At 46.7% G+C, this 27,867-nt stretch overlaps 1 protein-coding gene and 1 long non-coding RNA gene across 2 annotated transcripts in view; one reads left to right on the top strand and one right to left on the bottom strand.

Annotated features, from left to right (window-relative positions):
* The window catches only part of LOC149858675 (uncharacterized), an 85,981-nt gene that overhangs the window by 30,648 nt on the left and 27,466 nt on the right, over window positions 1–27,867 (top strand). The gene's annotated exons all lie outside the window — the stretch shown is intronic.
* The window catches only part of LOC149858674 (A.superbus venom factor 1-like), a 71,736-nt gene continuing 44,361 nt past the window's right edge, over window positions 493–27,867 (bottom strand). The window contains exons 24-40 of the mRNA XM_090060193.1: window positions 27,593–27,796; window positions 24,075–24,150; window positions 22,659–22,818; window positions 21,847–21,942; window positions 21,485–21,635; window positions 20,571–20,734; window positions 18,957–19,115; window positions 15,191–15,341; window positions 13,734–13,785; window positions 13,413–13,500; window positions 10,476–10,565; window positions 9,636–9,741; window positions 8,309–8,398; window positions 7,289–7,375; window positions 4,383–4,466; window positions 2,791–2,926; window positions 493–811 (exon numbers count right to left, since the gene is read on the bottom strand). Coding sequence (XP_089916319.1) covers window positions 670–811; window positions 2,791–2,926; window positions 4,383–4,466; window positions 7,289–7,375; window positions 8,309–8,398; window positions 9,636–9,741; window positions 10,476–10,565; window positions 13,413–13,500; window positions 13,734–13,785; window positions 15,191–15,341; window positions 18,957–19,115; window positions 20,571–20,734; window positions 21,485–21,635; window positions 21,847–21,942; window positions 22,659–22,818; window positions 24,075–24,150; window positions 27,593–27,796 — 2,036 coding nt within the window. The 3' untranslated portion in view covers window positions 493–669. The remainder of the gene's footprint in view (window positions 812–2,790; window positions 2,927–4,382; window positions 4,467–7,288; window positions 7,376–8,308; window positions 8,399–9,635; window positions 9,742–10,475; window positions 10,566–13,412; window positions 13,501–13,733; window positions 13,786–15,190; window positions 15,342–18,956; window positions 19,116–20,570; window positions 20,735–21,484; window positions 21,636–21,846; window positions 21,943–22,658; window positions 22,819–24,074; window positions 24,151–27,592; window positions 27,797–27,867) is intronic.

Raw genomic sequence — 27,867 nt, 5'->3', positions numbered from 1 at the left:
AATGGTCATATGCTGTTGGAGAGTAGGGTTGCTGGGCTCTGGACTGGGCTCCCAAGGGAGGTGGTGCTCACCCCATCCTTGGGGGTCTTCAAGCAGAGACTGGACAGGCTTCTGGTTTGGGAACACTTTTCTTGCCTGCCAGGGGTAGGGAGTTGGACTAGATGGCCCACCGAGGCCTCTTCTGACCCTAGGATCTATGAATCAGCATCAAGGGAGTCACGCTGCCTTACTGTTCTGCTCCTTGTGGATCACATGTAGATTTTATACTCGCTGTTGCCCAGCAATCAGTAAAAACTGCTGTTACCATAATTTCTCACATATAATGAACACTTCAATTTCCAGTAACAGGTTTTTAAAATGTGTTCATTATGTGCAAGAAAATATGGTAGTGAAGATTTTTCTAATGCACTCATATTTCTAGGAACAAACATCTATAAAGCTGCCCTGCAAACTATGTAACTGGTAATAAAATAACCACACAGCAGGCATGAGTAAGAAATCAGCTTTTTATATATGTAAACAATAAGAAACAAAGTGGGAAACTGAGGCGGGGGGGGGGGAGACAAATTGTCAGCCATGTTGGGACCATCTGAGAGAAGGCATTGCCTGTTATATATCAGGCCAGCTCAAAGGGCCCCCTAAAGGCTGCCGTGAGGGCCAGTTTCACATTTAGGTTGGGCAACCGAACATGGTCATGGCTTCAGAGAACTCCTGGAATTCCTGGCAGAGTTTCTGGAAATCTGGCTCCTGGCATTCCTCCTCATTTGGCCACTTCTCAATCCAAGTGTCTTTGCTGATGATATAGGAGAGCCTGGAAAGGACAGCACAGTGGAACAATGCAACACAAACTGGGTGTACTCTTTTTGCCAGGATCTGCACAGCTGGGAAGAGAAACAGCTGGGTGCCTCCCCTCTCAGATGCTCACAGATGTTAAAAAACCCAGCTAATGCTATATTTTGCTACATAGGCTTCACTGGAACATTGATCACCTTATATATATACTGCTCACACAAAGGCTTTGCTAAAGTATTAGCCAGAGTAGGCCTGATCAGTGAACTCGACTGATGTATGAACTGATGTAAGCACAACTTGGAATGTGGTTAAGGTATGGCCAGATATGCCAGATGTGCCCTCTTGTCAAGAGATGGAAGGGGGAGATGGCTATACAAGGTGTAGGATAGTCCTGTACCAGGATGCTGAGGCTGGAATGGGAACACCCAAATCAGGATGTGGAACAAGCCCATGGTACAGGGCAGCTCAAGATAGTCAAGATACATAGTATGTCATTTGATTGGATCATTGTATAAAAGGAGAATTAGAGAGAGTGTGGAAACTTCGTATTGGCCTAGGGAAGCCTACACAGTGCTGTGCCATTACCTTGTCCCAGGCATAGATGCGTGAGCACATGTCTGTCAGATGACAAGTGTGTTAGGGCCTTGCAGACAATAAACCTGACTGAGCCTTTGCCACTGAACCAAGCCTCAGGTCCTTCTTTAAAACATGACTGATACTGGGATCTCCTGGCTGCAACTTTTTGTTGGCAACACAGTCCATGAGACTTCAACACTGAACAACCCATCAATAACACATGATGAGCTCAGCAACAATGACATCCTACAGTCACCATGAGGACTGAAAGTAGCTTGTTAGATCCTGCTGCTCCTCTGAGCTGTGGTTTCACTTGGGAATATTATATATCTCCATACTTAATATTTCCATGGTGTCTAAGACTAGAAAATAATACAGCTGTAGATGGATGCATTCACCATAGCCGAAAAACTGCACTGGAATTGTGATTTGTATTAGTGCCATAGGGGAGTAGCCCATGAAAGGGGGAAGTATGGCTTACAGTGACTAGCTTGGGCTTGAGTTATGTTTATTAGCCTGGAAGCTTGATTTTACCTACTAGATCCATTGCAGATGTCCAGAGTGATACTGAGCAATATGTTTTAGGCTCTCTGTTTTATAGGATCATAGGAAGCAGGGCTGGAACGGACCTCACCTGGTTGTTGAGTCCAGTCCCTTGCTTAAGACAGGATCAGCACAGACTAAACCATCCCAACCAAGTGTCTGTCCAACCTTCTCTTGAATGCTGCCAGGCATAGAGACTCCACCACCCCTCCGGGCAGCCTGCTCCAATGCGTGACCAGCCCTAGTCAGAACATACTTCCTCATTTCCAACCTCAATTTCCCCTATTGCAGCTTGAGGCCATTGCTATTAGTCTCATCCCCTATGGCCACAGAGAAAAGCCCATCTTGGTCCTCTGTCATCGCTCTTCAGGGATCTGAAGGCAGTGATCAAATCCTCCCTCAGTCTTCTCCAGACAAAATAATCCTAGTTCTTTCAGTCCTTCTTTTCAGGCCCCTAATCATTTTTGGCACTCTCCCCTGGAACCTTTCCAATCTGTCCACATCCTTCTTGAAGTGTGGAGCCCAAAACTGGGCACAGGACTCCAGGGAGGCCTCATCAGTGCTGAAAACAGCAGAAGAACCACTTCTCTTGATCTGCAAGAGGCACTCCTGTTAATACAATACAGGATGCTGTTGGCTCTTTTTGTGTCAGGTATCCCATCTCTCAAGTGGTAATATAATTTGCTTATGTCATGGGCATAGGAAGAATAAAGATAAGGTTTATGGGATAATCATATAGATATTATATATATATGCTTTATATCTTTCATATGGTACTATAGAAACTGTAATTAGTTAAGGGACTATTCAAGAAACATTGAGTCAAAGTGCAAGCTCCATCACAACAGAAGGTGCCAAGGTGGTGAGAGTGCTACTTACTCATTTTTCATGGTCCACAGGTCACTGCTCAGGCCCCAGATCAAGTAGTCCTTGTTTTGTTCCAGGTTCAAAGATTCCCTGCATTTTACGTGGCTGATGAACTTACGCCTTTGGCCTACTGGATTCTCATCAGTCCCTGGTAGTAGGGAGGAAAAACACTCAACAGCAATGTGTGGGAGAGAAAATAGTCAATGCGAGGTGAGGTGAGGTGAAGATAAAAGGAAAAGAGGCAAAAAGAAAACCTTGGTATTCTCTTGAGAGTTGAGAAACAAACCATTTTGCTCAGATGCAAGCCTTGTTGTGACCAATTGCTGAAATTCCATCCATTGTATACCATGCTAACTCACATATCACATGCACCTTTGCCCCTAAAAATTAGTCTTCCAAAACCATGGTGTGTGACTAAGCAGGGAAGCTGAATTTCTGACTAGAACAGCAGCAGTGCATTTCTATTCAGGCAGCTGTGAGGGAGTCAATTGGCTCATTAGAATCAGCTTGATTTCTGCTAATTGATCTTGTCTCTTTTTAATTGTCTTGATGTTCCATTAAACAAGCTAACCCCTCTTGGGCAAATTCATGAAAGAATTTGCAAAGTACCTGCTTCTGATCCCCCTCCTCTTATTTTACAGACCTGGAGGTTATTGTTAGCTCTTTATATGATCCTATACCTGCCCATGGAGTCCAGTCTTCAGCAGGGAAGATTAGAGTCCAATTTTAATACGCAGGGAGAGTTTCAGCTTCTGGCTAAGCTGCCAAAAGCTGCTGAAAATATAGCTGTGAAAGAATTAAAAATGGTTCTTTTTAGGCAGGAAAGGGAAGATGAGTGAGCTGACCATTAGGCTCTATTTCTTGCTCAATGCAGCCATAACTCTGGAAAAATCTTTTCTTCTTCCCCCAAAACAGGTGCAGGTCTTATTCTGGAGCATGTGGTATGTAAGGACATATGGCATATAGCCATCAAGGCTAAGACACTATGCTAAGAAGCATCAGAGATTATTTCCTGACTGCCTCCAACTCCCTGTGTGGGTCTGAGCAAGTCACTCCCTCTCATTAAATCTGCAAGAGGGGGATAATAAATCTCCCTTGCTAAGATGGTTACCTTAAAGACTCAGGCATCTATGATCTGGAGCTTAGCCTGTGGGCTTGATCACAGCTGAGATCATTAAGTGCTAAATCAACAGATACTTATAACACCTGTTCTTCAGCTCCCAGTTCATTTGACTCTGGTTTAATTTGCTTTTATTTCTATTTAGATAATTCAGCATTCAGGAACATGGAATGATTCTTATCTGTAGCCAACTAGGCCATCAAAGCTCAGATTTTGCTTCAGAGGAAGGTCAAACGCTCCTGTGAGGCAACTGGCCTGTTGTTGTGTCTTTCTTTTGTGCTGCACAAATGGATTGGGCAAACTCTTTCCTTTGCAACAAAAAGACGAAGTTCAAAGGCCTGAGATAGCATGCTTTTGTTGTAGCTCTTCCTCTGAGTGAGTCAATAGAAAGGCAAATGGACTAACCAAATGTCATAAAAAAGAAAATGCTGGCTTTGGACCCAGCCTTGCTTCTTTCTTAGCCTCACACAGAGGCGTTTCTTACCTGCCTTAATGATGGTCAGAATTTCCATGATGTAGTTGTCATAGCTGCTTGATTCTTCAATTTCAACAAGCCTGGTCTTATACACTGAAAGGAAAGATAGACAGGATGCTAGTTAGAGGGCAGTGCTGTAGCCAGTCCAGGATATACAGATTCAAGATCATCCACTGCTGAAGGTGCTGTTTGGGGCTGGACTTCAATTCCCTGCTTCCACCCCAGAATCACTGGTTGCATCCTGTGCCTCAGTTTCCCCATCTGTCCAGTGAGGAAAATAGCACTGCTGTACTTCAAAAAAGGAAGGGGAAGGGAGCTACCTATGCAAGATTGTGGGTGTTCTGTTATGGGCTGACTGGTGCCATATGAATATCTAAAATAGGTAGAAATTTGATCTTGTGAATTTCCTGGGGGTAGGGCCCTGAAATATCTACCCCAGGAAATCTGAGCCCTTTCCCACATTCAGCTTTAGTCAGAAACTTTCCCATCTAGACCTCATTGCAAATCCTGCCTTGGCTTTCTCCTCATTAAAAAAGACCTGGTGGATCCAAATCCAACACGGATCAAAGGGAGCAGGAGGGCGCAAAACCCCCCATGGCTCACCAAAAGCATCCGGGAGTGTCTCCTAGCTAAAGGGGAGGCATACACCCAATGGCAGGGAGGGGCCATCACCAGGGAGGACTATACTGCGGTTGCTTGGGGCTGCAGGGGGGCGGTCAGGGAGGCCAGGGCAGAGGTGGAACTGGGACTAGCTTCCTGGATCAAGGACAACAAGAAGTCCTTTTTTAAATACATAGGGGGCAAAAAGGTGGTACCGGGTAATGTGGGGCCCCTGCAAGACATGCTAGGAAATCCGGTTGTCACACCAGATGACAAAGCTAACCTATTTAACAACTTCTTTGCCTCCATTTTCCTGAGCAGGGTCAGGAACAGCCCCCCCCCACCAGGCCCCCCTCAGGCCCCAGGGGAGGCGCACCCAGGCCAAGGGTCAGTGAGGACTAGTCAGGGAACTTCTGAAGGGACTGGATGTATTTAAATCAGCTGGTCCGGACGATCTCCACCCCAGAGTGCTGAGGGAATGAGCTGAGGTCTTTGTGGGACCCCTGGCACCGCTTTACGAGCACTCGTGGTGCTCTGGTGTGGGGCCAGAGGACTGGAAGAGGGCCAACGTGGTTCCCATCTTCAAAAAAGGGAGGAAGGAGGACCCGGGGAACTATAGGCCAGTTTGTCTTACCTCGATCCTGGGTAAAGTTTTTGAGAGAATTATTCTGGCACATGTTCACGAGGGGCCAGAGTGGGGAAGTTATACTTAGGGGCAACCAACAGGGGTTCATTAGAGGCAGGTCCTGTCAGACCAACCTGGTGGCCTTCTACGACCAGGTCACCAAATCCTTAGATGCAGGGGTAGCAGTGGACGTAGTCTTTCTGGACTTCAGGAAGGCCTTCAACACTGTCTCTCACCCTGTTCTCATTAAGAAACTAGGGGACTGTGGTGTCGACACCTACAGTCAAATTCATCGCCAACTGGCTGGAGGGCTGCACCCAGAGAGCGGTGGTGGATGGGTCATTTTCAACCTGGAGGGATGTGGGCAGTGGGGTCCCCCAGGGCTCGGTCCTCGGGCCTGCGCTGTTCAACATCTATGTCAGTGACTTGGATGAGGGGGTAAAAAGCACCCTGTTCAAATTTTCTGATGACATTAAAATGTGGGGGGATGTGGGCACGCTAGAAGGGAGGAATAGGCTGCAATCAGACATAGACAGGTGGGCAGATGAGAACAGGATGGGTGCTGCCCCTGGGGAGGAAGAACCAGCACCATACCTACAGGCTGGGGAACTCCCTTCTCATCAGTGCAGAGGCAGAAAAGGATCTTGGAGTCATCATTGATGCCAAGATGAACATGGGCCGGCAGTGTGGGGACACGGTCAAGAAGGCCAACTGCACTTGTCATGCATCCACAGATGCATCTCAAGCAGGTCCAAGGAGGTGATCCTCCCCCTCTATGTGGCACTGGTCAGGCTGCAGCTGGAGTACTGCATCCAGTTCTGGGCGCCACACTTCAAGAGGGATGTGGACAACATGGAGAGGGTCCAGAGGAGGCCACTCACATGATCGGGGGGCAGCAGGGCAGGCCCTACGAGGAGAAGCTACGGGACCTGAACCTGTTCAGCCTCCACAAGAGAAGGCTGAGGGGGGATCTAGTGGCCTGTTACAAACTAGTCAGAGGGGACCAACAGGCATTGGGGGAGTCCCTCTTCCCCCGAGCACTGCCAGGAGTGACCAGAAATAACGGTCACAAGCTAGCAGAGGGTAGATTCAGGTTAGATATCAGGAGGCGCTACTTCACGGTCAGGGCGGCTAGGGTTTGGAACCAACTTCCAAGAGAAGTGGTGCAGGCTCCTACCCTGGGGGTCTTTAAGAGGAGGTTAGATGAACACCTTGTTGGGGTCGTTTGACCCCAGTATTCTTTCCTGCCACGGCAGGGGGTCGGACTTGATGATCTGCTCAGGTCCCTTCTGACCCTACTAACTATGAAATCATGAAATATCTTAAGATTATAGGAAAGCTGGGCTGGAAGGGACCTCATGAAGCCACATATATTCCAGTCCTATGCTGTAGGCAGGATCATGCCCGACTAAACTATCACAGCCCATCTCCAACCTGCTCTTGGACGTTGTCAGGGATAAAGACTCCATTACATCTCTGGTCAAGCATTGGAACAGGCTTTCCATTCTCATCTCCAACCTCAGGTCCCCTGCTGCAGCTTGAGGCCATTGTTCCTAGTCCTGTTTCATACAGCCACAGAAAAGTCCGTCTCCCTCCTCTTCGAAGACTGTGATCAAATCCCACACTCAGTCTTCTCTTCATCAAACTATATAACCCTAGTTCTATCAGCCTCTCCTCTTCAGTCACTCACCATAATCCACTCCAGGTTCACAGGCATCGTCAATCCGTCTGTCCAGGGTGATTGGGCTGTCCATTTTGTGCTGCATGAAGCAGTCTTCTGTGGAGAAGGAAGGCAATGCCCATGTTAGCATGTGAGAGACATTCACTGCTGTTATTACACATCCAAAGGGGATCCACCTTCCTAAATGCTTGGAATTGTGAGTGAATCTCACCCAGAACTCAACATCCCAAGGCAAGCAGGGTGGGAGTTTGGAGCAAGATGTCACCTCAGTTAGGGATTATTAAGAAGGGAATTGTAAACAAAACAGAAAGCATCATGATGCCCCTTTATAAATCCATGGTGTGTCCACACCTTGAATCCTGTGCCCAGTTCTGGTCCCCACACCTTAATGAGGATAGAGAAGAACTAGAAAAGGGCCAAAGAAGGGCAGCAAAGATGAACAGTGCTGTGAAGAGGCTTCTTTCTGAAGAGACTTATGAAGCCAGGCCTGTTCAGTTTAGAAAAGAGATGCTTGAGGGGAAACATGATAAGGATTTAAAAAATACCAAATGGCAAAAAATTCCATAGGGATTTATTATTGACTAGATCTCACCAGACAAGAACTACGGGTCACAACATGAAACAAGTAGGTAGTCAGTTTAAAACTAACACAAGGCAGTTCATTTTCACTCATTGTTGAATTATATGTTGGAACTCATTACCACCAGATGTGTTAGAAGCTGAGAGTTCAGCCAGATTCACAAAGGGATTGGACACATGTTTAGAAGAAAGGGGCATCAGTAGCTATTGAACATGAAAGTGAGGGCCATGACCTCTAAATCAGAACTTCCCAGACCTTAAATGCTGGAGGCTAGAAGTGGGAGAGGAGCAGTGGAACAAAACCCTGGCCAGACCCAGTTCACCCTCCCTTTCAGCATCTGCTCTCTGCCACCATGTGACACAGGAGACTGAGTAAAATGGCCCTAAGGTCTGACCCAGGAAATGGCAATTCTTATGTTCAGTGCAGGTGAGAGACAAGGCCTTCCTTACCTTCTGCACAGCGGCAAACATCCCCATGACAGATCTTACTGAGCAGGCCGCTCTGCTTGGATGGATGGTAGAATTTGGTGCATCGGTCATCTATAGAGAGGAGAGAGATATGGTTCAGCCCTACCCCACGCAAGATCATACCTGCAGCCCAGAGCTCTGTGGCCTTTACTGTAGCAACACTCTCATGGGATGATGCCAAGGGAGAGAGAACAGTGTTCTGCATATTCCAATCATAGGAAAACACGCAACTGAAACAACTGATTTGAACTGCTTTAACACATTCTTCCGATTACATGATTGTCATCTCTGAAGCTGAGGTGGGGCAAGAAGCAAAGGAGGGAAATTCTTGCCTAGTTTGGGGATTCTCATAGGTTGTCCTCATCAGGGTGTCTGCCTTTCTATGGTATATTAATTAAAGAGCTGATATGTTCATATGCCATAATTTTTCGTATATAATACACACTTTTACCCCAAAAAACAGCTGCTGGAAATTGGAGTGTGTCTTATAAGTGAGAAATATAGTAAGGGCAGGTTCTGCTGCTTAAAGGCTGAAACCAAAACTAAAAACCTTCAGGAATTCACAGGAGATAGAACAATGAGCAGGACCAGCTCCCTTGCTGCTGCCACTCGACTTTGCATTGTGTGGCTGGTCTAAATTTATTGAATGATTCACCAATTAATTGCATAATATATGTAACATATAGCAGGGGCCTTAGTTATTTACTACTAGGGACATTTTTTTTCCCTTTCTGCCTTCCAAAAACAAGGTGCATATTATATTCTAGGGCACATTGTATACCAGAAAATATGCTAAATCCAGAGTGGGATAGCATTTGAGTGGAAGAATTGGAAAGCAAGATCCTTTGGTTCTAATCCCAGCAGGAGGAAAGGATGCTGGCTGTTGAAGAAAAGAAGATTGGGATCCAAGACCCCTGGCTTTTGTTTCCAGCTACTTAATGGTATCTCAAGGCAGCAGTATCAAATATATGGCCCTTGCATGCTGCCTGGGGACAGGATGGGCATCCCTTCAATCAGCGCCTGCCCCAGCTAGCCTGTGGATGTTCAGGGGCAGGGAGGCTGGTCCAGCCCATGGACCAGCCCCACACCACTCTTCTAGTCCATGGGGCCAGATGAGCTTGACACCGTCTTAAGGCACAACTCAGTGTTACATTGGGAGAATAATAAAAGACCCTCAGGAAAGTCTGCAAAGATCTGCTCAGGTCCCTTCTGACCCTACTAACTATGAAACTATGTCAGTGCCAATGGATGTAAAATTAGGGTTGGGTCCATAGTGCCTTTTACCAAAGAGAGCTGTGGTCTGCATTACCTATAGTGTAGTAGTCATAGACAGTCACAGATGCTGGCTGTATGAGCCCGACTTCAAAGAACTGGTGAGCTTTGAATGACAAGCATTCCTCCTCTGTGTGAGAGACCTGGGTGGGGGAACAGAGAGATTGTTCAGAGCAGCAGAGAGATCGAACAGCAGAGCGGCCAACGAGGTGGAGGGCACAGGACTGGGAGTAGAAAGCAGAGTAACAGATTGGGCAGGAGGCATAAAGCAGAGCAGCAGATTAGGTAGGGAGAACAGGGCAAAAAGCAGAACACAGAGCAGAAGATCAGGCAAGGAGCACAAGGCAGAGAGCAGACGGCAGAGCAACAGATGGGATAGAGAGCACAGGACAAAGAGAAGTAAGAGAGCAGTAGAAGCAGGCAGGGAGCAGAAAGCAAAGCAACAGATTAGTCAGGGGAATGAAGTCAGAAATGCATTCAGGGAGAGTGTAGGCTTTAATTTCTTGCCTACCTGCCAAAAAAGACTGGCTCCCATTGGCATAGGTGGAAAGAAGGGATGAAAGGGTGTGGAAATAAATGTGGCAGAAATAAAAAAGCATGAAAGCAAAACAGGTGGAGAAAAAAAGGAACCATGAGATCAAAGAAACTCTGTTGACATGATGAGTGGGTTCATTAAGGATAGCAATATAAAGCACAAGAAGAATTAACTAACAGACTTAAATTGTGGAGCAGTAGGCAGCTTCTGCAGACCCTTTGTCTTTCTCTAACAAACTAGCTATTCCATATTGCAGGGGCCAACTCCCAACTTTCTCAGTTGTCTGGTAGGGAGTGTCTTTAAATGATAACTTCCATCACTACCCCCACGTCCAGGCATTACCTTATCCAGGTAGATGATGAGAGAGGCTCTTTCAGATGGGGCTTTGTCCATTTCAAACTTGGAGATGTATCTGTCGACGCCTTGGGAAAGCTAAAACATGGGCAGAGAAAAGCAAGAGGCATCAGTAGGAAGGCAGATATGAAAGTCCCACCACCTCAGCACAGTAAACCCCTGGTATCATGCTACAATTCACCAGGAATGGGAATCTGATTATGTTTCTCTCACCATAACTTGTATGGAGGATGTTAGCCTGATGCTTATGACAGTCAATGAGATTATTGCTTCCTATGATTTTGGTGAAGAAAGCTTCAAATCCAATACTCATGGTGTGAACTTACAGTTCTGGCTTGGTTGTTTGTCTTATACATTTCCAGAAGGACAAAGGAGGGCAATGTTGGAAGCATCCCTTGGCCTTTCTGATCAATCAATCCTTCTCAGGTTATACAAGGCAGGCAAATTAATGGCAGGGACTCATAAAGAGCCTAGGGTTTCTCGACAGCCTTCTCCTATATTCACAGTTCTCCAGTGTCTGCACCATTTAGGCCACAGAACTAAGATCATAGGAAAGTGGGGCTGGAAGGGACTTCATGAAGTCACATCTAGTCCAGCCCTCTGCTCAAGGCAGAATCAGTCCTGACTAAACCAGTACAGCCCAGTGTCTGTCCAACCTACTCTTGGACATTGCTAGGGATAGAGACTCCACCTTGTCTGGGCACCCTGTTCTAATACCGGACCACTCTTAGGGGCAGAAAGCTCCTTCTCATCTCCAACCTTAATTTCCCTTCCTGCTGCTTGAGACTCTTGTTTCTAGTCCTGTCCTCTGTGGCCACAGAGACAACCCTATCTCCATCTTCTCTGTTATTGCTCTTGAGCAGGGATGGGCAATTATTTCAGGCGGAGGGCCACTTACTGAGTTTTGGCAAGCTGTCAAGGACTGCATTGGTAGTCCCACCCTTTGACAGGTGTCCCACCTCCTGGTCACCATCTTGTGACCAGAAGTCCTGTCCCCTAACCCCAACCTTTGCCACCAATAGTCCCTCCCCTTGCCCCCAGAAATACTCTTTTCAGCAAGTGGTTTTGCCATCTCAGAACCAGAAAAATACCAAATTGTATTCTAAATATCGAACATCTACAACATTCATTAATTTGATTTCAAAAAATATTTTTGTCCCAATTTACATGCGTTTGTGTAGTGCACATAGAGGTGATTGCACAATAGCTTAAAATGAAGTCTTACTCTTGTATATTGTGGGGGTGTAGGGAGCATGGGTATAGGTTTGTGGGGGGCTGTTAGTGTGTGAGTAAGTGGGGTGTGAGGGAGGGTGTGGATGTGGGGGAGCATGTGGGTATGTGGGGTGTGGTGGGTCTGTATGGCAGTGCAAGGGAGCTATGGGTGCGGAACACCCTATGAACATACACACATACTCTCTTCCTCCCTCCCTACACACACATTCTCTCTCTCTCTCCCTCATTGCTCTCTCTGTCTCTCTCCCTCTCCCTCCCACATTACAGGAACATGCTTGCATGCACACACATGCACCCTCCTGTCTCCCCTGGCTCCTGGTCCTGGGGTACCCGTGTGGTCCCAGCGTGGTCCCAATGCTCCTGTGGTCCAGTGATGCAGCCGGGGGCCACGTGGTGCTGGAGCAGCTAGTGGGCTGCAGGGAAGCAGTGAAAGCTGTGGCAGGCAGAGACTTCTAGTTGGTGGGGCAGGGTTGGGCTGGCCTTGCTGGTGAGTCCTACTGCCCCTGGCTTCTGTCATCTTTTGACAGGCAGCCAGGAGCAGATAAATATACATTTTCTAAATTTTGTAGGGGCCCTGTGGGCCAGATAGAATGGCCTGGCAGGTTGGATCTGGCCCGCAAGCCATATTTTGCCCACTCCTGCTCTTGAGGGTTTTGAAGGCTGTGATCAAATCCCCTCTCAGTCTTCTCTCTTCTCCAGATTCAGTCAGCTTAGCTCATTCAGCCTTTCCCCATCATTCTTGCTTTTGAGGCCCTTAATCATTTTGAATGCCTGATTTACTGAGATCAGGGGTTGTCAATCGGGTTACGGGTACTTGGGAAAGCCCGAGGGGGTACGTGGCGGCGGTGCGGAGAAGTGGGGGTATTTGAGAAGTGGCGGTGCAGGGGGCGGGGCTGCTGCCGCCATCCATCACTCCGCATTCCCACCATGTGCCATTTTCCTGTGCCCAAATACCCCTGCTTCTCTGCACCACTGGCTTCACATCTAGCTAGCAGTCAGCAATGCCCCTTTCCCCACCCCTAGTTGGCTGGATGCAAAGCCAGCAGCACAGAGAAGCAGAGGTACCTTGGAAGCAACGGCCCTCTCCTGCCCGGTGCGCAGCAGTGGTGTGGGGAGCTTGTATGTGGTAGCTGCCCCCGCCACCATCTATACACTCAGTGCCACCCTTGAGTGCCACGGGGGGAAGGGGTGCTGATGGCCAGCCACATGCAAAGCCAGCAGCGTGGAGAAGTGGGGATACTTGGGCTCAGGAAAACAGAGCTGGGCGGTGCTGCCACTGCCATCCATCGCTCCATGCCGCTGCTGGGCACTGTTTTCCTGCACCCAAGTATCCCTGCTACTCTGTGTCGCTGGCTTCGTGTGCAGCTGGCTGTCAGCACCCCCTCCACTCCTGGTGTACGGTGGCGGTGTTGAGAGTATAGATAGTGGTGGGGGCAGCCATTGCATGCATGCTCTCTGTGCCATCAGCTTCACGTCTAGCTGTCTGTCAGCACCAGCTGATTTCACCTTGCTAAAAGGCCCAGTGGCCATTTCCAGTCCTTTGAACCATCTGATCTCCTTTTGGGTTTAACCCCTCCTGTCTTGTTGTTCACCCACGGAAATTCATTGAATTTCCTAACCCAAAATCCCTAGAGGGAAAAAATCTCTAGCTGGTTTATGATACTCCTAACTCTTAAAAGAAGACTGACGTACTCTCTTGAGATCATCTGTGTCAGGTGAAAAGCCTGTGAGCATGGAGACATCGATGATGGACATAGTGGCATCAACCTCACCGAGGAATCTAGCAAAAGGGAGAGTTAAAATAACCTTTGGATCTGAATTCTTCATTCAGACACTTTATTTAATACAGTAGCTCAGCCAACTCCTGACATTGGGGCTTTATAAGACCCCATTTGTTGTCCCACAGAAAAATCTTGCATTTCTAATTATCTGTACACTCACTGTGTCTATCCCACCACCTCTCCATGCACTGAGTCAACCACCCCCTCTATTATAAACGGACAGTGTTCTCACCTGGTGCAGATATTAATCTTGACTGAGCGCAGGATTCCTTCTTTATTCTTTGCTAGAGGGGTTGAAAAGAAGACAAGAAATTAGTGCTTTGTGCAACTGAAATCCTTGAGGGGTTTTTTTTGATTTTTTTAAAGAACCCAGTAATCAAACAGATCCCAGAGTCATGAAAAATAGATACCACCAATGCGGACCATAAATGATTCAAACTGCAAAGCATTTCCCAAAAGAATGGTAAAGATGAAGTGTGGTTTATAGCTAAAGGAAACAGAGATGTGACTGGGCCAGAAGCTTGGGTAGGAACTCCTCGGTTATTCAGACAAGTTAGGAGTGGATCCAGAATTCATGGCTGGAGAACTGGCTAGCCAGGCAACTAGAAACCCAGCTTCCAGCTAAAGGAGTGACTTGTTTAGCTCAAATGATAGCGGTTCATACTCTGGGAAATTCTGTCCCTCCGAAAACACCCATGCTTTCTGGACATATGTGGCTGCTGGAAGTCTGGACTTGGATTAGTGTTCTTGGTTAGCCCTGGTTAGTGTTTGCATCTTAATTCAGAATGCAAGTGTCCTAGAGGATCAGGGCTGAGTTGCTATCCACACAAGATGGGGTGTTGGCTACAGCCAATCCTGGGGATTGTGACTGCACTGTGCCAAAGTTCCTGCTGGGACTCAAACCTGGAGGTTTCTGGCTAGAGACTCTTGCTCTCTGTTGAGGCTCAGACCGATGCCAGATTTGGGGTCAGGAAGTAATTTTACCCCCTAGTCAGACTGGTCTGGACTTGCCAGGGGGGAAGGTCCTTCCTCTGCAGTGGGGGTACAGCCTCTGCCTGGGATCTCTTGAGTGTAAATTAACCTTTTATAGAAGCAGGACGTTGGCTACCCTGATCCCCCCGTTTTCCCCGTGGGGCGTTCAGGTGTGAAGACTTGTGTCAGGGCTGATGGTAGTTTTACTAAGAGGTTAGATGATAGATTAGTCTGGGATGTTTTGGATATAGCTGGTCCTGCCTCAGGCAAGGGGTTGGAATAGATGTGACCTCTGGAGGTCCCTTCCAGCCCCATTTCTCTAGAATACTATACACCAACTCTACAGATAACAAGTGCCAGGAAGAGGGAGAAGGAATAATCTCTTTCATCACAAACTAAGAAAAGAGATACTGTTCAGAACATGGAGGTGCCTTGGGTTATTTATTGCCAGCCTGATCCAGACCAAACCAAATTATATGCAACTTGGAGAATTTTGAAATCGTTCAAAAACTGGCTTAAAAAATGGGGACTGAGCAAGGTGATTGGCTGGCTCCGGAGACCACACTATGTCGTGATATTGTCCCAAATTCTATTCAGCCCAGCCTATGGAAGTCTGCTGCCATCAGAGTTTCTCTGCATTTGAACCAGTGTAATCCTGAGCAGACCACTCAGGTGTCCCAACAAGCTTCAGAAGGGAAGTGAGAGGAAGTTTCTTACGCCGTGCGATATTTTCCGCTGATACGGTCAGGGAAAATTTCTTGCATTTGGATTCATCGTCTTTTATCTTTGCGTTATAAACAGTCACAACTGTAAGGGTCCCTTGCCCGGCTCCTTCTGCTCTCACAGTGAAGTTTTCATTCCATTTGGTCTGTAGAGAGATGCAAGATGATTTTGTGATAGTCATTTTAAAAATAGATGGGGAACATGCATGCAAGCAGTTGAAACTGAAAGTTACTTATGCAGAAGGGTGGCAGGATACCTGCCAAGTCCATTTCATGTAGAAAAATAGGTTATTAACCAGGCATTGATCCTTGGTTTCCAGTGGTACTGTCTCTGTAGATCCAAGCTAACATAACATTCCCTGCCCTTTCTAGTTTGGGATGCAACTTCATAAGCATTGGGTGTTGGCTGCATCCAATCCAGAGATTTCTGGGTCTCTTGGTGACAAGAGCTAGGTACAAGGGTGGGCCTGGATCCCAGGTGGGGTCCTGATCTCCCACTCTCCCTGCAAATCTTTGTCAGGTCTCTGTGAGATCTTTCCATTAAAGTGTCCTCCCTCAGTACCTCCAGAAAGCTATTACCTTCCTTGCTGCCTCCTGTATACTCAGAACTTCACCATCAGATCAGGGAGGCAGTGGAATAGACGCCCAGGGGAGTTGTGGACTCTATCACTGAAGGTGTTTAGGAAGAGGCTGGATAGGCACTGACTGGGTTTGATCTAGGTGTAATTATGCCTATTAGGGCAGTGCAAAATTTTGCTGGCAGTTTTGTTTAGACTCATTTTGAGCTCAAAACTGTGAAATCAAAACAAAAACAGAGAGCTTTGAAACAGCCTTGATACAAAACAAGGCAAGTCAAAACATTTTGAAAATTTCAAAACATTTCGAGTTTTGAAGCTCAAGCTGGGCTTGCCTGCAGGGAAACAGAAACTAAAGTAAGGAGAGGGCAGGAGAAGTGGGGGAAGGAGTGCTCTCGTTATTAAATGTGTAACTGACCAATGACTGTCGTTCTTCCTTGAGGTCTCTTCCAATCCCAGTGCTCTGGGGGAGGGATGGAAAAACTGCATAAAAGGCAGCATTGTTTGAACTGCCTTGCTTTCTGCCTTGATGTCAGTTGAGTGAGGGTGCACCTTAACACTGTTGTATATGAATCTTAGCCAGTGAGGCCATTTCCTTGTCCTTTTGCCTCCATTTCATTAAAGCAGACACAGCACTTATGAGATGGCTGGGGGAAGAGGGGTACTGTGTAAGGGTTACTGATAAGATATAAAACTAGCTGAATCCTGTCAGAGAAGTCTCATCAACAGAAGAACCTTGGAGGCGGTACAAGGATTGTTTCTGTAAGATAAGATTCATCTTGGCAAAAATATATGGGGCATATAGTCACGAGAGTTAAACTTTGATGTTCACACTCACAGTGCCACTTAATTAGATAGAATAGTAATTTAGTTAATAGATGATTGAGTATTTTTACAAGCACGAGCTAATAACGAATTAATGCTGACATAGTAACAAAGTATAAAATAGTATTATATCTAGTAGGCGGGGTTCCTCCTCGGAGGCACCTCACTGCAGCAAATAAATAAAGTATCTATCTGACTTTAGATACTTGCTCTGCGTGATCATTGCCCCAGCCTAGAGTGAACTTCACGTAGCTTTAAGAGCATAATTTGTAACAACACACACACACACACACACACACACACACACAGTGTCACCCACCCATGTCACGAGTTTTGCCTGTCAGCAGCCAGAGGTTCAGGGCCCCAGAACCCAGAAGCCCTGCACCTGTCTCCTTGAAAGCTGGCAGGCTTTGTGGCCTCAGCAGGGGTTACTGTCCCTACTGTTTTGACCCTGCTGTGGCTTAACACATACACGTGACATGAGTTTTACTTTCAAGATTTGAGGTGCAGTTTCTCTAAAACCCCTGCACCCATCTCCCTGAAACTTGGCAGGTTTCATGTCCTCAGAAGGGGCTACCATTTAGGCAAGTTTAATTCAAATCATGCCAGAAATGACAAAGTTATAGGTTGTTTCAAGCTTCCCCATTATAGCCTATGGGTGAAACAGCTTTGACAAAACGCAAGTCAAAATGGAATGGTGCTGTTTCTCACAGCCCTAATGCCTCTATTCTACTGTGGGGATTTCCCAGGCTTCTGGGTTTTGCTGGTTTCTGTCAGGTGCTGGGAGGGAATCACCTGCATCCCCAGCCTTTCTGCTAAATGTGCCAGGGTTTTTTAGTCTCCCTTAGAGATATCCCTTAGATGGCTGCAACCCACTTTGGGGATGATGACTAGGCTGTGCCAATGCTCCTGCTGGGACTAAAACCCAGAAATTCATGACTAGAGGGTCTGGCTCCTATACTCAGGATCAGACTGGTCACCAGATGTGGGGTCAGGAAGGAATTTTACCCCATGGTCAAATTGGGATGGACTGTGGGGGTTTGCTTTCCTCTGGAGCAGGGGCATGACCTCTACCTGGGTTCTCTCAAGGGTATCTTAATAACCTCTGTAGCAGCAGGACATTGGCTGCCATGGTCCCCCTCCTTTACTTATAGCAGGTTCAGGTGTGATGTCTTGGATGGTAAGGTTGACTGTACAGTTATAACAACAGGTTAGACCAGTGTTTCCCAACCAGCGTGCCATGGCACACTAGTGTGCTGTCAGGCATGTCCAAGTTTTGAGCTGGGGCCACGCCCCCTGCCTGGTTGCAGCCATGCCCCCCACCTGCTGTTGCTGTAGACACAGACAGACAGGCAGGGAGTGTGGCTCCTGCCCAAAATGCCATCCGCTATGCACCACCCTCCCCATCAGCATCCGGCCGGCCGTGTGCCACCCCTCCTCCCCTTGGCATCCGGTGTGTCATGGTGCTTTTACCTAAAAAAAAAAAAAAGTGTGCCGTGGGGTAAAAAAGGTTGGGAAACACTGGGTTAGACTAGGATTTGCTCAGTATGGTTTGGATAGGGATGATCCAACCTCAGGCAGGGGGTTGGACTAGATGACCTTCTGAGGTCCCTACTTTTCTATGGTTTAAGCTAAACAGTGGACATGATTAGCTACTAAAGCAAGTCACTTAGAGATATGGTGGATTCTCCATCACTGGGAGAAGACAGGAAGGCTTTTTGAAAGAGCTCAACCAGAAATTACAAGCAAAAATTGGATGCCAAATTCGGAATGACATTCTTTGACCTGTCTCATGCAGAAGGTCAGACTAGATCAGTGATTCTCAACCAGGGTGACAGAGCACGCTGGAGGTGCATGGAGATCCTTTCAAGGGTCCCATGGGGTAGAACACAATATTAGCACTGTTAGGCATGTAACCATGATTCCCAAAATAAACTGAGGGATTTCCAACAGGAATCCATAGCATCAAAACCATTCTGTTCTGTTGGGGTCTTCCTGAGATCTTTGCAACAGAAGAATTTCTGTAGTATTTTTCTGGAGTGAAAAACCAAGTGAAAACCAGGAGCTGGCATTATTGAAGCAGCACCTTGAGTCTAAAAAGGGGAAGCCTGAACCTAACTTGAGGGGGTACTTAAGTTTAAAACAGTTGAGAACCACTGGACTAGATGATGACAATGGCCCTCAATAGCCTTAAATATGTCAGACTATGAATCAAGACCATCTGGTGTCCAGAAAAAATGCCACCCAGCCCTGTTCGAAGAGGCTGGGAGATGAGGTCCTGGTAGAATCCCTTCTCCCTATGGTAGACAAAGCCCAAGTTGTAGCACCAGTCACTACAGATGGCAAAGAAAAGTAGCCTACCTCTGCCGATCTGGACAGGAAAGCATTACTATTCTCAATTCGGATTTTTACTGGGGCAGCACGCCGTGGCAGGAGTACAGACACATCCAGTTGCAGTTCACTTTGTTGCGGGATGTCCATTTGGTATTGGGCTAGAGCCTGGAACACCAGAATAGTGGCCTAGGACACAGAAAGAAAGAGAACATTATACTCCATGGTTTTATTCCTCGATGACCTAAAGACTCTTAAATGACCTGTCTAATGAATAGGATCCACCAATACAGTGACAAAAATGGGTGTTTTCCCCAGGGTGTATGGATCTAACTGGTGTCAGGCAAGATCAAACAGGCACTGGTCAGACAAAGCATGGTTAATTAGCTGAGCTTGTCCCATTAACATTAGTATGAGCCAAGTGTCAACTGGATCACAGGATCATGGGGAAGTAGGGCTGGAAGGGATCTCAGGAGGTCAGATCTAGTCCAGCTCCCTACTCAAGACAGATTCAATCCTGACTAAACCATCCCAGCCAAATGTCTATCCAACCTGCTCTTAGACATTTCCAAAGATGGAAACTCCATCAAGTCTCTGGGCAGTCTGTTCCAATGCTTGACCACTGATAGTCAGGAAGTTCCTCCTCATCTCCAGCCTCAATTTCCCCTGCTGCAACTTGAGGTCATTGCATCTAGCCTTGTCCTCTATGGCCACAGAGGAAAGCCCATCTCCATCTTTGCTCTAATTTCCCTTTGAATATTTGAAGACTGTTATCAAATCCCCTCAGACTTCTTCTCCAGACTAAACAATCCTATGTCTTTCAGCCTACCCTTATCAGTCCTTCCAGTGCTTCCTGGGCACCTAATCATTTTTGTCTCTCTCCATTAGACTCTTTCCAATCTGCCCACATCCTTCTTTAAGTGTGGGGCCCAAAACTGGGCAGAAGACTTCAGGGGAGGCCTCACCAGTGCTGAATAGAGCAGAAGAATCATTTCTATTGATTTACAAGTGACACTCCTGTTAATACAACTCAGGAGGCTGTTGGATTTTTTTGCAGCAAGAGCACCCTGTTGCCTCCTATTCAGCTTATGGTCTACCATAACCCCCAGGTCCTTTTCTGCAGTGCTTCATCCCATCCAATCATTCTCCAGTCTGTATTTGTACATGCAATGATTAAGTCTTTGCTCTTGTCCTAATTTTCTTCTGGTTGATTCCAGATGATTTTTTTAGGATGGAGGGTAATACATTTTTGGCTATTCTCATATGATATAGACAGCTATGCTACACACTAACCAGCAGGGGGATGAAAGACATAGTTCTTGACCCCAAAATGCTAGATCCCTGTTGTTGTATTAGCCCCAAGTATGGCAAGGAACAGGATGACTTAAGGCACTGACAGGCACAAGAGTGCCACCAGGCTGGTTAGCACAGAATACATCATGATCATCAAGTAAAAGTAGGCATCCATTGCCAACAGCAGATCTGACAGCAGAAAACTGAACCTTAGATTCTCATCAGCACATTCAAATTTCTCGTAATTGCCACCTGAGCTTTTACGATCCACTTACGTAGAGAGGAGACAAGGCTCAGTTACAGGAAATGGACTGAGGACTCTTTGCAAGATTCTGGGAGGTTTATACTCACTTGGGTAGACCCATATCCACCTCCGTAGTACTTCTGCTCTGTCAGCCACCTGACGATGGGACCCGTCAGCTCAAACTTCTTCATTTTCAACAAGGCCATCAAAGCATAGGAGGTGCCCTCAACGTTGAAGGTGTGAGCACCTCTCTCTTCCCAGCGATTTGCCCCTAGAAACCAACAAAAAAATTGCTAATGGCACTCCCAGGACATTGAATTTCCTTGTCCTGAGCTCATGTGATTAGAAAGTGCTGCCTCTTCCCAAATTCCCGTATGTTATAATTTGCATAATATCTGCCCCCAAATGTCATATTATTGCCCCCTTGGGTCAAGCACCTAATCAGTGTTTCAGGCATTGCAAGGCTGTGTCCGTGCCAAGGAGAAACTGATAATACAAGTTGCCAAAATACCATATTTTCTCATATACAGTACCCCTCAGAATAAAATATACACCGTGTTTGGGAAAGGCAAAATGAAGTGAAGAAGATTTTTTCTAGTTATGGCTGCATAGAGCAGGGACAGCTAAAAAAGTCTGCAAAGCTATGAAATAGCAGTAGAGAGACCAGAAGCAGCTAGCAGACAGCAACACTGCCAGAAGATCTTTTATTTCTTTGAAAACAAGGCATGTGTCTTATTCCTGGGTATGTTGTATATGAAAAAAATATAGTATATACAAGATCCTGCAAGCTTCCTGTTGGACAAACTGAGGTCAAGTCAATGTCACATCCTACATTCAAATCTGGAGTAATGCCATTCAACTAAGCTGAGGTCCTCTGGATTTGTACCACATGTTATTGAGACCAGTGTCTAGCTATGCCTGTTCATCATAGATTCACCTCCAGCCATCCCTGCTTGCCTTCTCTACTAACCAGCCTTAATTGGCCCCTGTTTCTGGTACCATATATGATGTTCTGATTTACCTTTTGCAACTTTCATGAGCACTTTTTCACTGTTCAACTTCTCCACCAGAGCCAAGGCATAGCTTGTGAGAGCGATAGTGTAAGGCCTCTTCAGAAACATGTATTTTTTAGATAAAAATTCAGCAGCTTTGTTGATGCTTCCTTCCAAACTCTAGAAGATGAAGAGGAAACAAGACACATACACAAAAGCCAAGAAGTCAAACCCTAGGATCTGGCTGAGTTTGGTGGCATCCTTAAGACGTTATTCTGGGTACTACAGCCCTACCTGCCATGTTCATGGAATTTATGGATTAAAATATAAGAGCTCCAGGAAGATGGAAAAGCCTGGATGTGAATATATAGACCCCACAAGAGACACTCACATTGATATGATCCTTGCAAATGTCCTTGGATTCATGCAAAGCAATAAGGACGAAAGCCGTTAAGGACACTTCTGGTTCAGCACCTTTGTATCCTCCCTGAAGGGAAAAAAAAGGAGAGGCTTTGAGATCAGAAATTCACCTGATCACAGCAACAAGAGACGAGGAATCCCAGACAGCCCATGTAATATAGTAATGGACAATGTCTGCAGAAATTTTACCACCAAAAGGAAGATGTTCCAGACACTCCATGAAGTCTACTGAGGACTAAAATGGATAGAGATGAACAGGGCATATGAAAATAGATGGACAGAAGAAACCTGACCTACTGGGCCTAAACGTCCATTACCATAATTTTTCATATATAACTTGCTCTGGAATATAATACATGCCTTTTTTCCTTCATTTTGCTTTTCTAAAATAAGATCTTTCCTTGTAGCAAGTACCTTTGTAACAGCAATGAGCCTGCTCATTATTCTACTACCTACAAGTTTCATGCAGACTTTACTTTTATTTTTGCCCGTAAGGCAGAGAGTGTTCTTACCATGTTGCTCACATATAACATGCCCTGCAATTTCCAGCAGCTTTTTTGGGGGAGAAAACATGTGTTAATGCCAGAAAATATGGTAGTTTCTACTATTATGATTCCACTGGGATGTTCTTTATGGCCACTAGTGTAGGACACAGAAGAATCAGGTTGAATGAGGTCTCAGGGATATGGACCATTGAGACATTTCTTTGAACTAAGAATTGACAAGTTATCATGGTGATGTAAGTAAGTTGTGTCTGGCGTTTCAAGGATAAAGGAAACGTACCACCATCTCTCCATGGATCACAGCGGCATCTTCTTGGAAAACCCCATCTGGTTTCTGTTTCTCCAGGATCAGCCATTTCACAGCTCCACAGAGAACTTGATGCTCAATGCCCACCAATGAGGTAGCCATGGCAAAGACCTTGGCTACGTATGCTGTCAGCCTGAGGGGGGAAAATCAGCCACATCTGAATCAGTCCTGAAATGCTTGTGAATGAGAAAGCTGGACCATCTGGTAATGGGTGAGGTTGACATGGGTCAGTGATGGTAACCGATTACATCAGTTAGCAGTACTGACACTATTAGCTGGAGATGTCACAAGCTCTCACAGCCTACTGTGACCTATAGCCCACTTCTAACCACAGGGAACTGGACAGCAGAAGCATCAGGCTTGTTTCATGTAAGCCAACGAACAAAAATCCAGTTGCCTTCATTCTGGCTCACATCCACCTCTCACAGAGTTGCTCTGAACTGCAAAGTTATTTAAGCACCTACTAAGATTAATGAAAGCTCAGTCCAACTCTCATAAAATGCAAACCAGGCAAAAAAGTGTTCCACATATAATGTAGAACATTTTGGGGGCTGGTTTGTGTGGTTTCTTAAACTGTGATATGCCCAGAACTATTCTAAGGCTGGTAAGGACAATCAATTGATTGCTTGGCCCAGTTCTGGGACCTCACCAAGTCATACCAGCTTGTGGGCACCTGGCTTTCAACTTGCTAATGTAGTGAGAGCCCATGATCATGATCCCATGGCAAGTAGATTAGGATCTGATCCCCGCTCCCAAACTCAGGCCTTCTGACTCGTGTGGCAGTTGGTACCTTAAATGAAAGTGTCCCAAGTACCTGATACTTTGTCCCAGGTGCCCTTTTTCCCTACTTGGCTTTGGGTGAGGGACTAATTTGCCCTGATTCACAATTCACAACAACACACAGGCACAGGCAATAATCAGTAGGGTCATCAGAAAAATCAGTTTGGAAGTGATTTCCTGAGGTCACATCTAGTCCAGCCCTCTGCTCAAGGCAGATTCAGTTCTGACTAAACCATCCCAGCCAAGTATCTGTCTAACCTGCTAGTCTTGAACATTTCCAGAGATAGAGGCTCCACCACATCTCTGAGCAGCTGCTCCAGTGCAGTGTTCCTTCTCATCTCCAACTTCAATTTCCTCTGCTGCAACTTGAGGCCATTGCTTCTAGTCCTGTCCCCTGTGGCCCCAGAGAAAAGCCCATCTCTGTCCTCTCTGTCATCACCCTCCAGGGATTTGAAAGCTGTGATCAAATTTCCCCTCTGGCTTTTCTTCACCAGGCTCAGTCACCTTAGTTCTTTCAGCCTTTCCTCAGTTTCCCAGGCCTCTAATCATTTTTGTCACTCTCCTCTGGACTCTTACCAATCTAATATATTAGACAGACACTGTACTTACCATGTGCTTGATGCCCTGTTCTGGAAAGCAGCATAGGAGAAGTCACCTTTTTTGTAAACCAGCTGTTGTGTGTAACCTACAAAGGGAAGAGATGGGAAGAGGGAGGTGTCTTTTATTTAGCTTCTCATTAGGATCTTATGGATACAAAGCAAGCAAAATCAGGGGCAAAAACCTAGCATGTGTCTGATCTTTTTTCCTTTGACTGCACCCCAAATCTGTGTTCCCTTTTAACTCCTGCTTTTCCAGTTCCCTTAATACCATACTTTCTCACATGCAACACACACCTCCTACCCCAGTTCAGCGACTAGGAATTGAGTTGCACATGGTGAGGAAATATGGTGATATCAGTTCCTGCCTCTCTGGGTGGAGAGGGGAAACAAAAGTAATGCTTCAGTGCTACATGGGATGCTTCCTAGCTGCTGGTTCTGGACATTTCCTGCTCCCTCTGGCAGAGGTTCCTACTCAGCTGCTATTCAGTTATTCACTTGCTTTTTGCCATTATTTTCAAGGAAAGATCTTAAATTCTTTCTTCTGCCTTTCAGGGGTGACCACCAGGATCTGGGGGAACGTCTGTTCACCAGAGCGCCCCAAGGGATGACGAGGTCAAACGGTCACAAACTCCTGCAAGACCGTTTCAGGCTGGACATAAGGAAGAATTTCTTTACTCTCCGAGCCCCCAAGGTCTGGAACAGTCTGCCAGCAGAGGTGGTTCAAGCACCTACATTGAACACCTTCAAGAGCAAATTGGATGCTTATCTTGCTGGGATCCTATGACCCCAGCTGACTTCCTGCCCTTTGGGCAGGGGGCTGGACTCGATGATCTCCCGAGGTCCCTTCCAGCCCTAATGTCTATGAAATCTATGAAAAACAAAAGTGCTTATTTTATTCAGGGGTGCATTATATGTAGGGCCTAGTTTAAATCATGATTTTGCATTTTTGTGAAAGTTACAAAATTAAGCGATTTTCATTAAAAAATGTGATTTGCCATGAAATGCCACAATATGGCTGCAAGCAGCTGTATCATCTCATTTCATTGCAACAAGATGGCTGCGGCAAGCTGAAGAAAGCATTCCTCAGCTAGGGCAAAAACCTAGTAGCCCAGGGGAGAGGGGTCGTGAAAGGGACAGGGGGAGGAGAGAGCATAGGGACGGGTAAGGGAAGTACTGTTTGCTCCTTTGGGCAGGAAAACTGGGGCACAGGGGGATTGGGGACCCCTGGGGGCTGCCCTGGCACTGGGTAGGGGAGAGGATGTTTGCTTCTCCAGGTGGGAAAACTCGCACTGTTTTCTGAGGTGCCTGGGCTTGAGGGCAAGAGGAGAGAATACATGTGCAGAGGCGGAAACAAACAGCCCCTCCCTACCCCCTGGTGCTAGGGCCATCTGCCAAGGCAGCCCCCAGACAGCCCCAATGCCTGTGCTCCAGTTTTCCCACCAGGAGGAACAAACAGTCCCTCCCATCCCCAAGCTCTCTCCTCTCCCTGCCCCTTTTGGGACCCCTTCAGCGAGGGTGGGGGCATGGGCTTTTCAGCAGCCATCAGAGGCTTTGGGAGCAAGGCCTCTGTGGCTGCAATTAAACCTGGCCCTAAACCTGCCCCCTCAGTCAATCAGGCAGTGTAGTGGTGGTGCCATGATCTGGACATGAAAATAATGGCCCCCACCACGATCAGGTCACAATATTGGCAAGCTGGACCCATGATTTAAACCAGGCCCTAGTTATATGCAGGAAAATACGGTATGTCTATTACCCTATAACCATCATACCCAAGTGCCTCCTCCCCACCCATCTGTGGGATAGGGAAGTGATATTATCCCCTGAGCAGATGGGGAACGGAGGCAGAAAGAGAGATCGATCAAGTCTGTAGCAGGGCTGGGAAATGATCCTGTGTTTCTTTAACCTAGTCTCTGGGACCTGCTTCCCTTCCAGCCACTTTCCACATCTGCCCAACATGATGTGTCAGGTTCCCAAAAAAGTGGGGCTCGAAGGCACTTTCAGAGGTCATATCTAATTCAACCCCTTGCCTGAGGTAGGATCAACCCCGTCCATTTATCTCAGACAAACCCATCTTCTAACCTCTTTGCAAAATTACCATCAACCCTGACAACAAAGGGCACGGCATAACAACCAACTCCACCACAGGTAAAGCAGGGGAACCATGGCAGCCAACATCCTGCTTCTATAATAATATATGGTTAAGAGATCCCAGTCAGAGGCCATGTCCCCCCTACAGAGGAAGGCAAAACCCTCACCCCATCCATCCAAATCTGACCATGGAATAAAATTACTTCCTGACCCCAAATGTGGTGTCAATTGGACTATGAGTGGAGGAACAATATCCTCTAGAAAGGAACCACTGGCTTTATGTCTCAACAGGAGCAGTGGCAGAGTTCAGGCACTGTGTTCAACATTGGCTACAGCCAACACCAATCATCTCTGAGGGAGGCTTAAAAACATCCTGACATGTGCAGCAGAAAGAAGGTGGTGGGGAGAATTTCCTCCCACTGCAAGGCACCAACCAGCAAAGCCCAGAAGCCTGGGAAATCCCTATAGTAGACGATAGGCATAGCTATGCTTGTTTCATCCCTGGCCAGTGTCTTTCCAATCTCTTCCTGAACCCTCCAGTAATGGCGAGTCCACACCTTCCCCCTGCTTCGTTGCTCTAACAGTGAAGAAGTGTTTCTTGATAGCCAATGTAAACTTACTAGGCTGCAACTTCAAGCCATGGATCTGCATCCTACTCTTTGCAGCAAAAGAGAAAAGATGTTCCCCCTTGTCTTTATAGCAGCCCTTCAAGTATTTGAGGACTGCTATCATGTCTGCTCTTAAGTGCCTTTTCTGCAAATAAACATGCCCAGTTCCTTCAGCCTCTCTTTGTATCACTTGCTTTCCAAGCCCTCAGTCATCTTTGTTGCCTGCCTCTGGACCCTCTCTGACTTCTCCATGTCCTTTTTAAAATATGGAGCCTCAAACTCCACACACTGCTCTAGATGAAGCCTAACCAGCACAGAGTAGAGAGGCACTGTCACCTCCCATGTCTTGCACCTAATGCTTCTATTGATGCAACCCAAAACCTGTGCAACTGCATGGGTGTTTTTACATACACTCACACATGCTTTGGGGAGAAGTGGGAGGTGGAGAAGGGGTGGAAAGTGCTTTAATTAGAGTGGCTCCAAGAGATGGTCTAATTAAAGCTCCTGGAGTGTCTCGTATATCAGCATCTCTGTGCTTCAAAATGGCAGTAGGGGTGCTTTATCTAAAGCTCGAACAGGCTTTAGTTAAAGTACCCCTACCAACATTTTGAAGCGTGGGGACACTGACACATGAGGTGTGGAGGCTGGTAGAAGCACTGTAATTACAGTGTTGGAGCAGCTTCCTGGCTCGTGTATAGGCGCCCCATCACATGTTCCCTGCGGCATCTCCTAAAATCACTGCCTACTGGACTATATGGACCGCCAGCTCGGTCCACTCTGGCACCTCCCAGCACCAGAGAGGGGCCAGTTATGTCACATAAGAGATCCTTACCTTGGGTAATCAGCTTGATGGCTTCATTCCTGCGGTCAACCCCAACCTTCTCCCACTGACTGGTGCTGTCCAGGTAGTGGGTGGCAATGACTGTCGGTGTCATGCCAATCATGTTCTGCTCCCCACAGCCTGAAGGTGTCACTATGAGATGTTTAATGTTGGCTCCATCGATGGATTTTTCTATAATTGTGGTCACTGGATTTCCTGGTCAAGAGAAGAACACAAAGCCAATTCAGTCAGGGGAGGCAGCAGCTGTCAGGGAAGAGGGAGAGACA

The sequence above is a fragment of the Crocodylus siamensis genome, chromosome 8, assembly GCF_052110815.1.
Source record: "Crocodylus siamensis isolate JL-2025a chromosome 8, ASM5211081v1, whole genome shotgun sequence".
Lineage (NCBI taxonomy): Eukaryota > Metazoa > Chordata > Crocodylia > Crocodylidae > Crocodylus > Crocodylus siamensis.
This window is presented reverse-complemented; position numbering and strand designations above follow the sequence as displayed.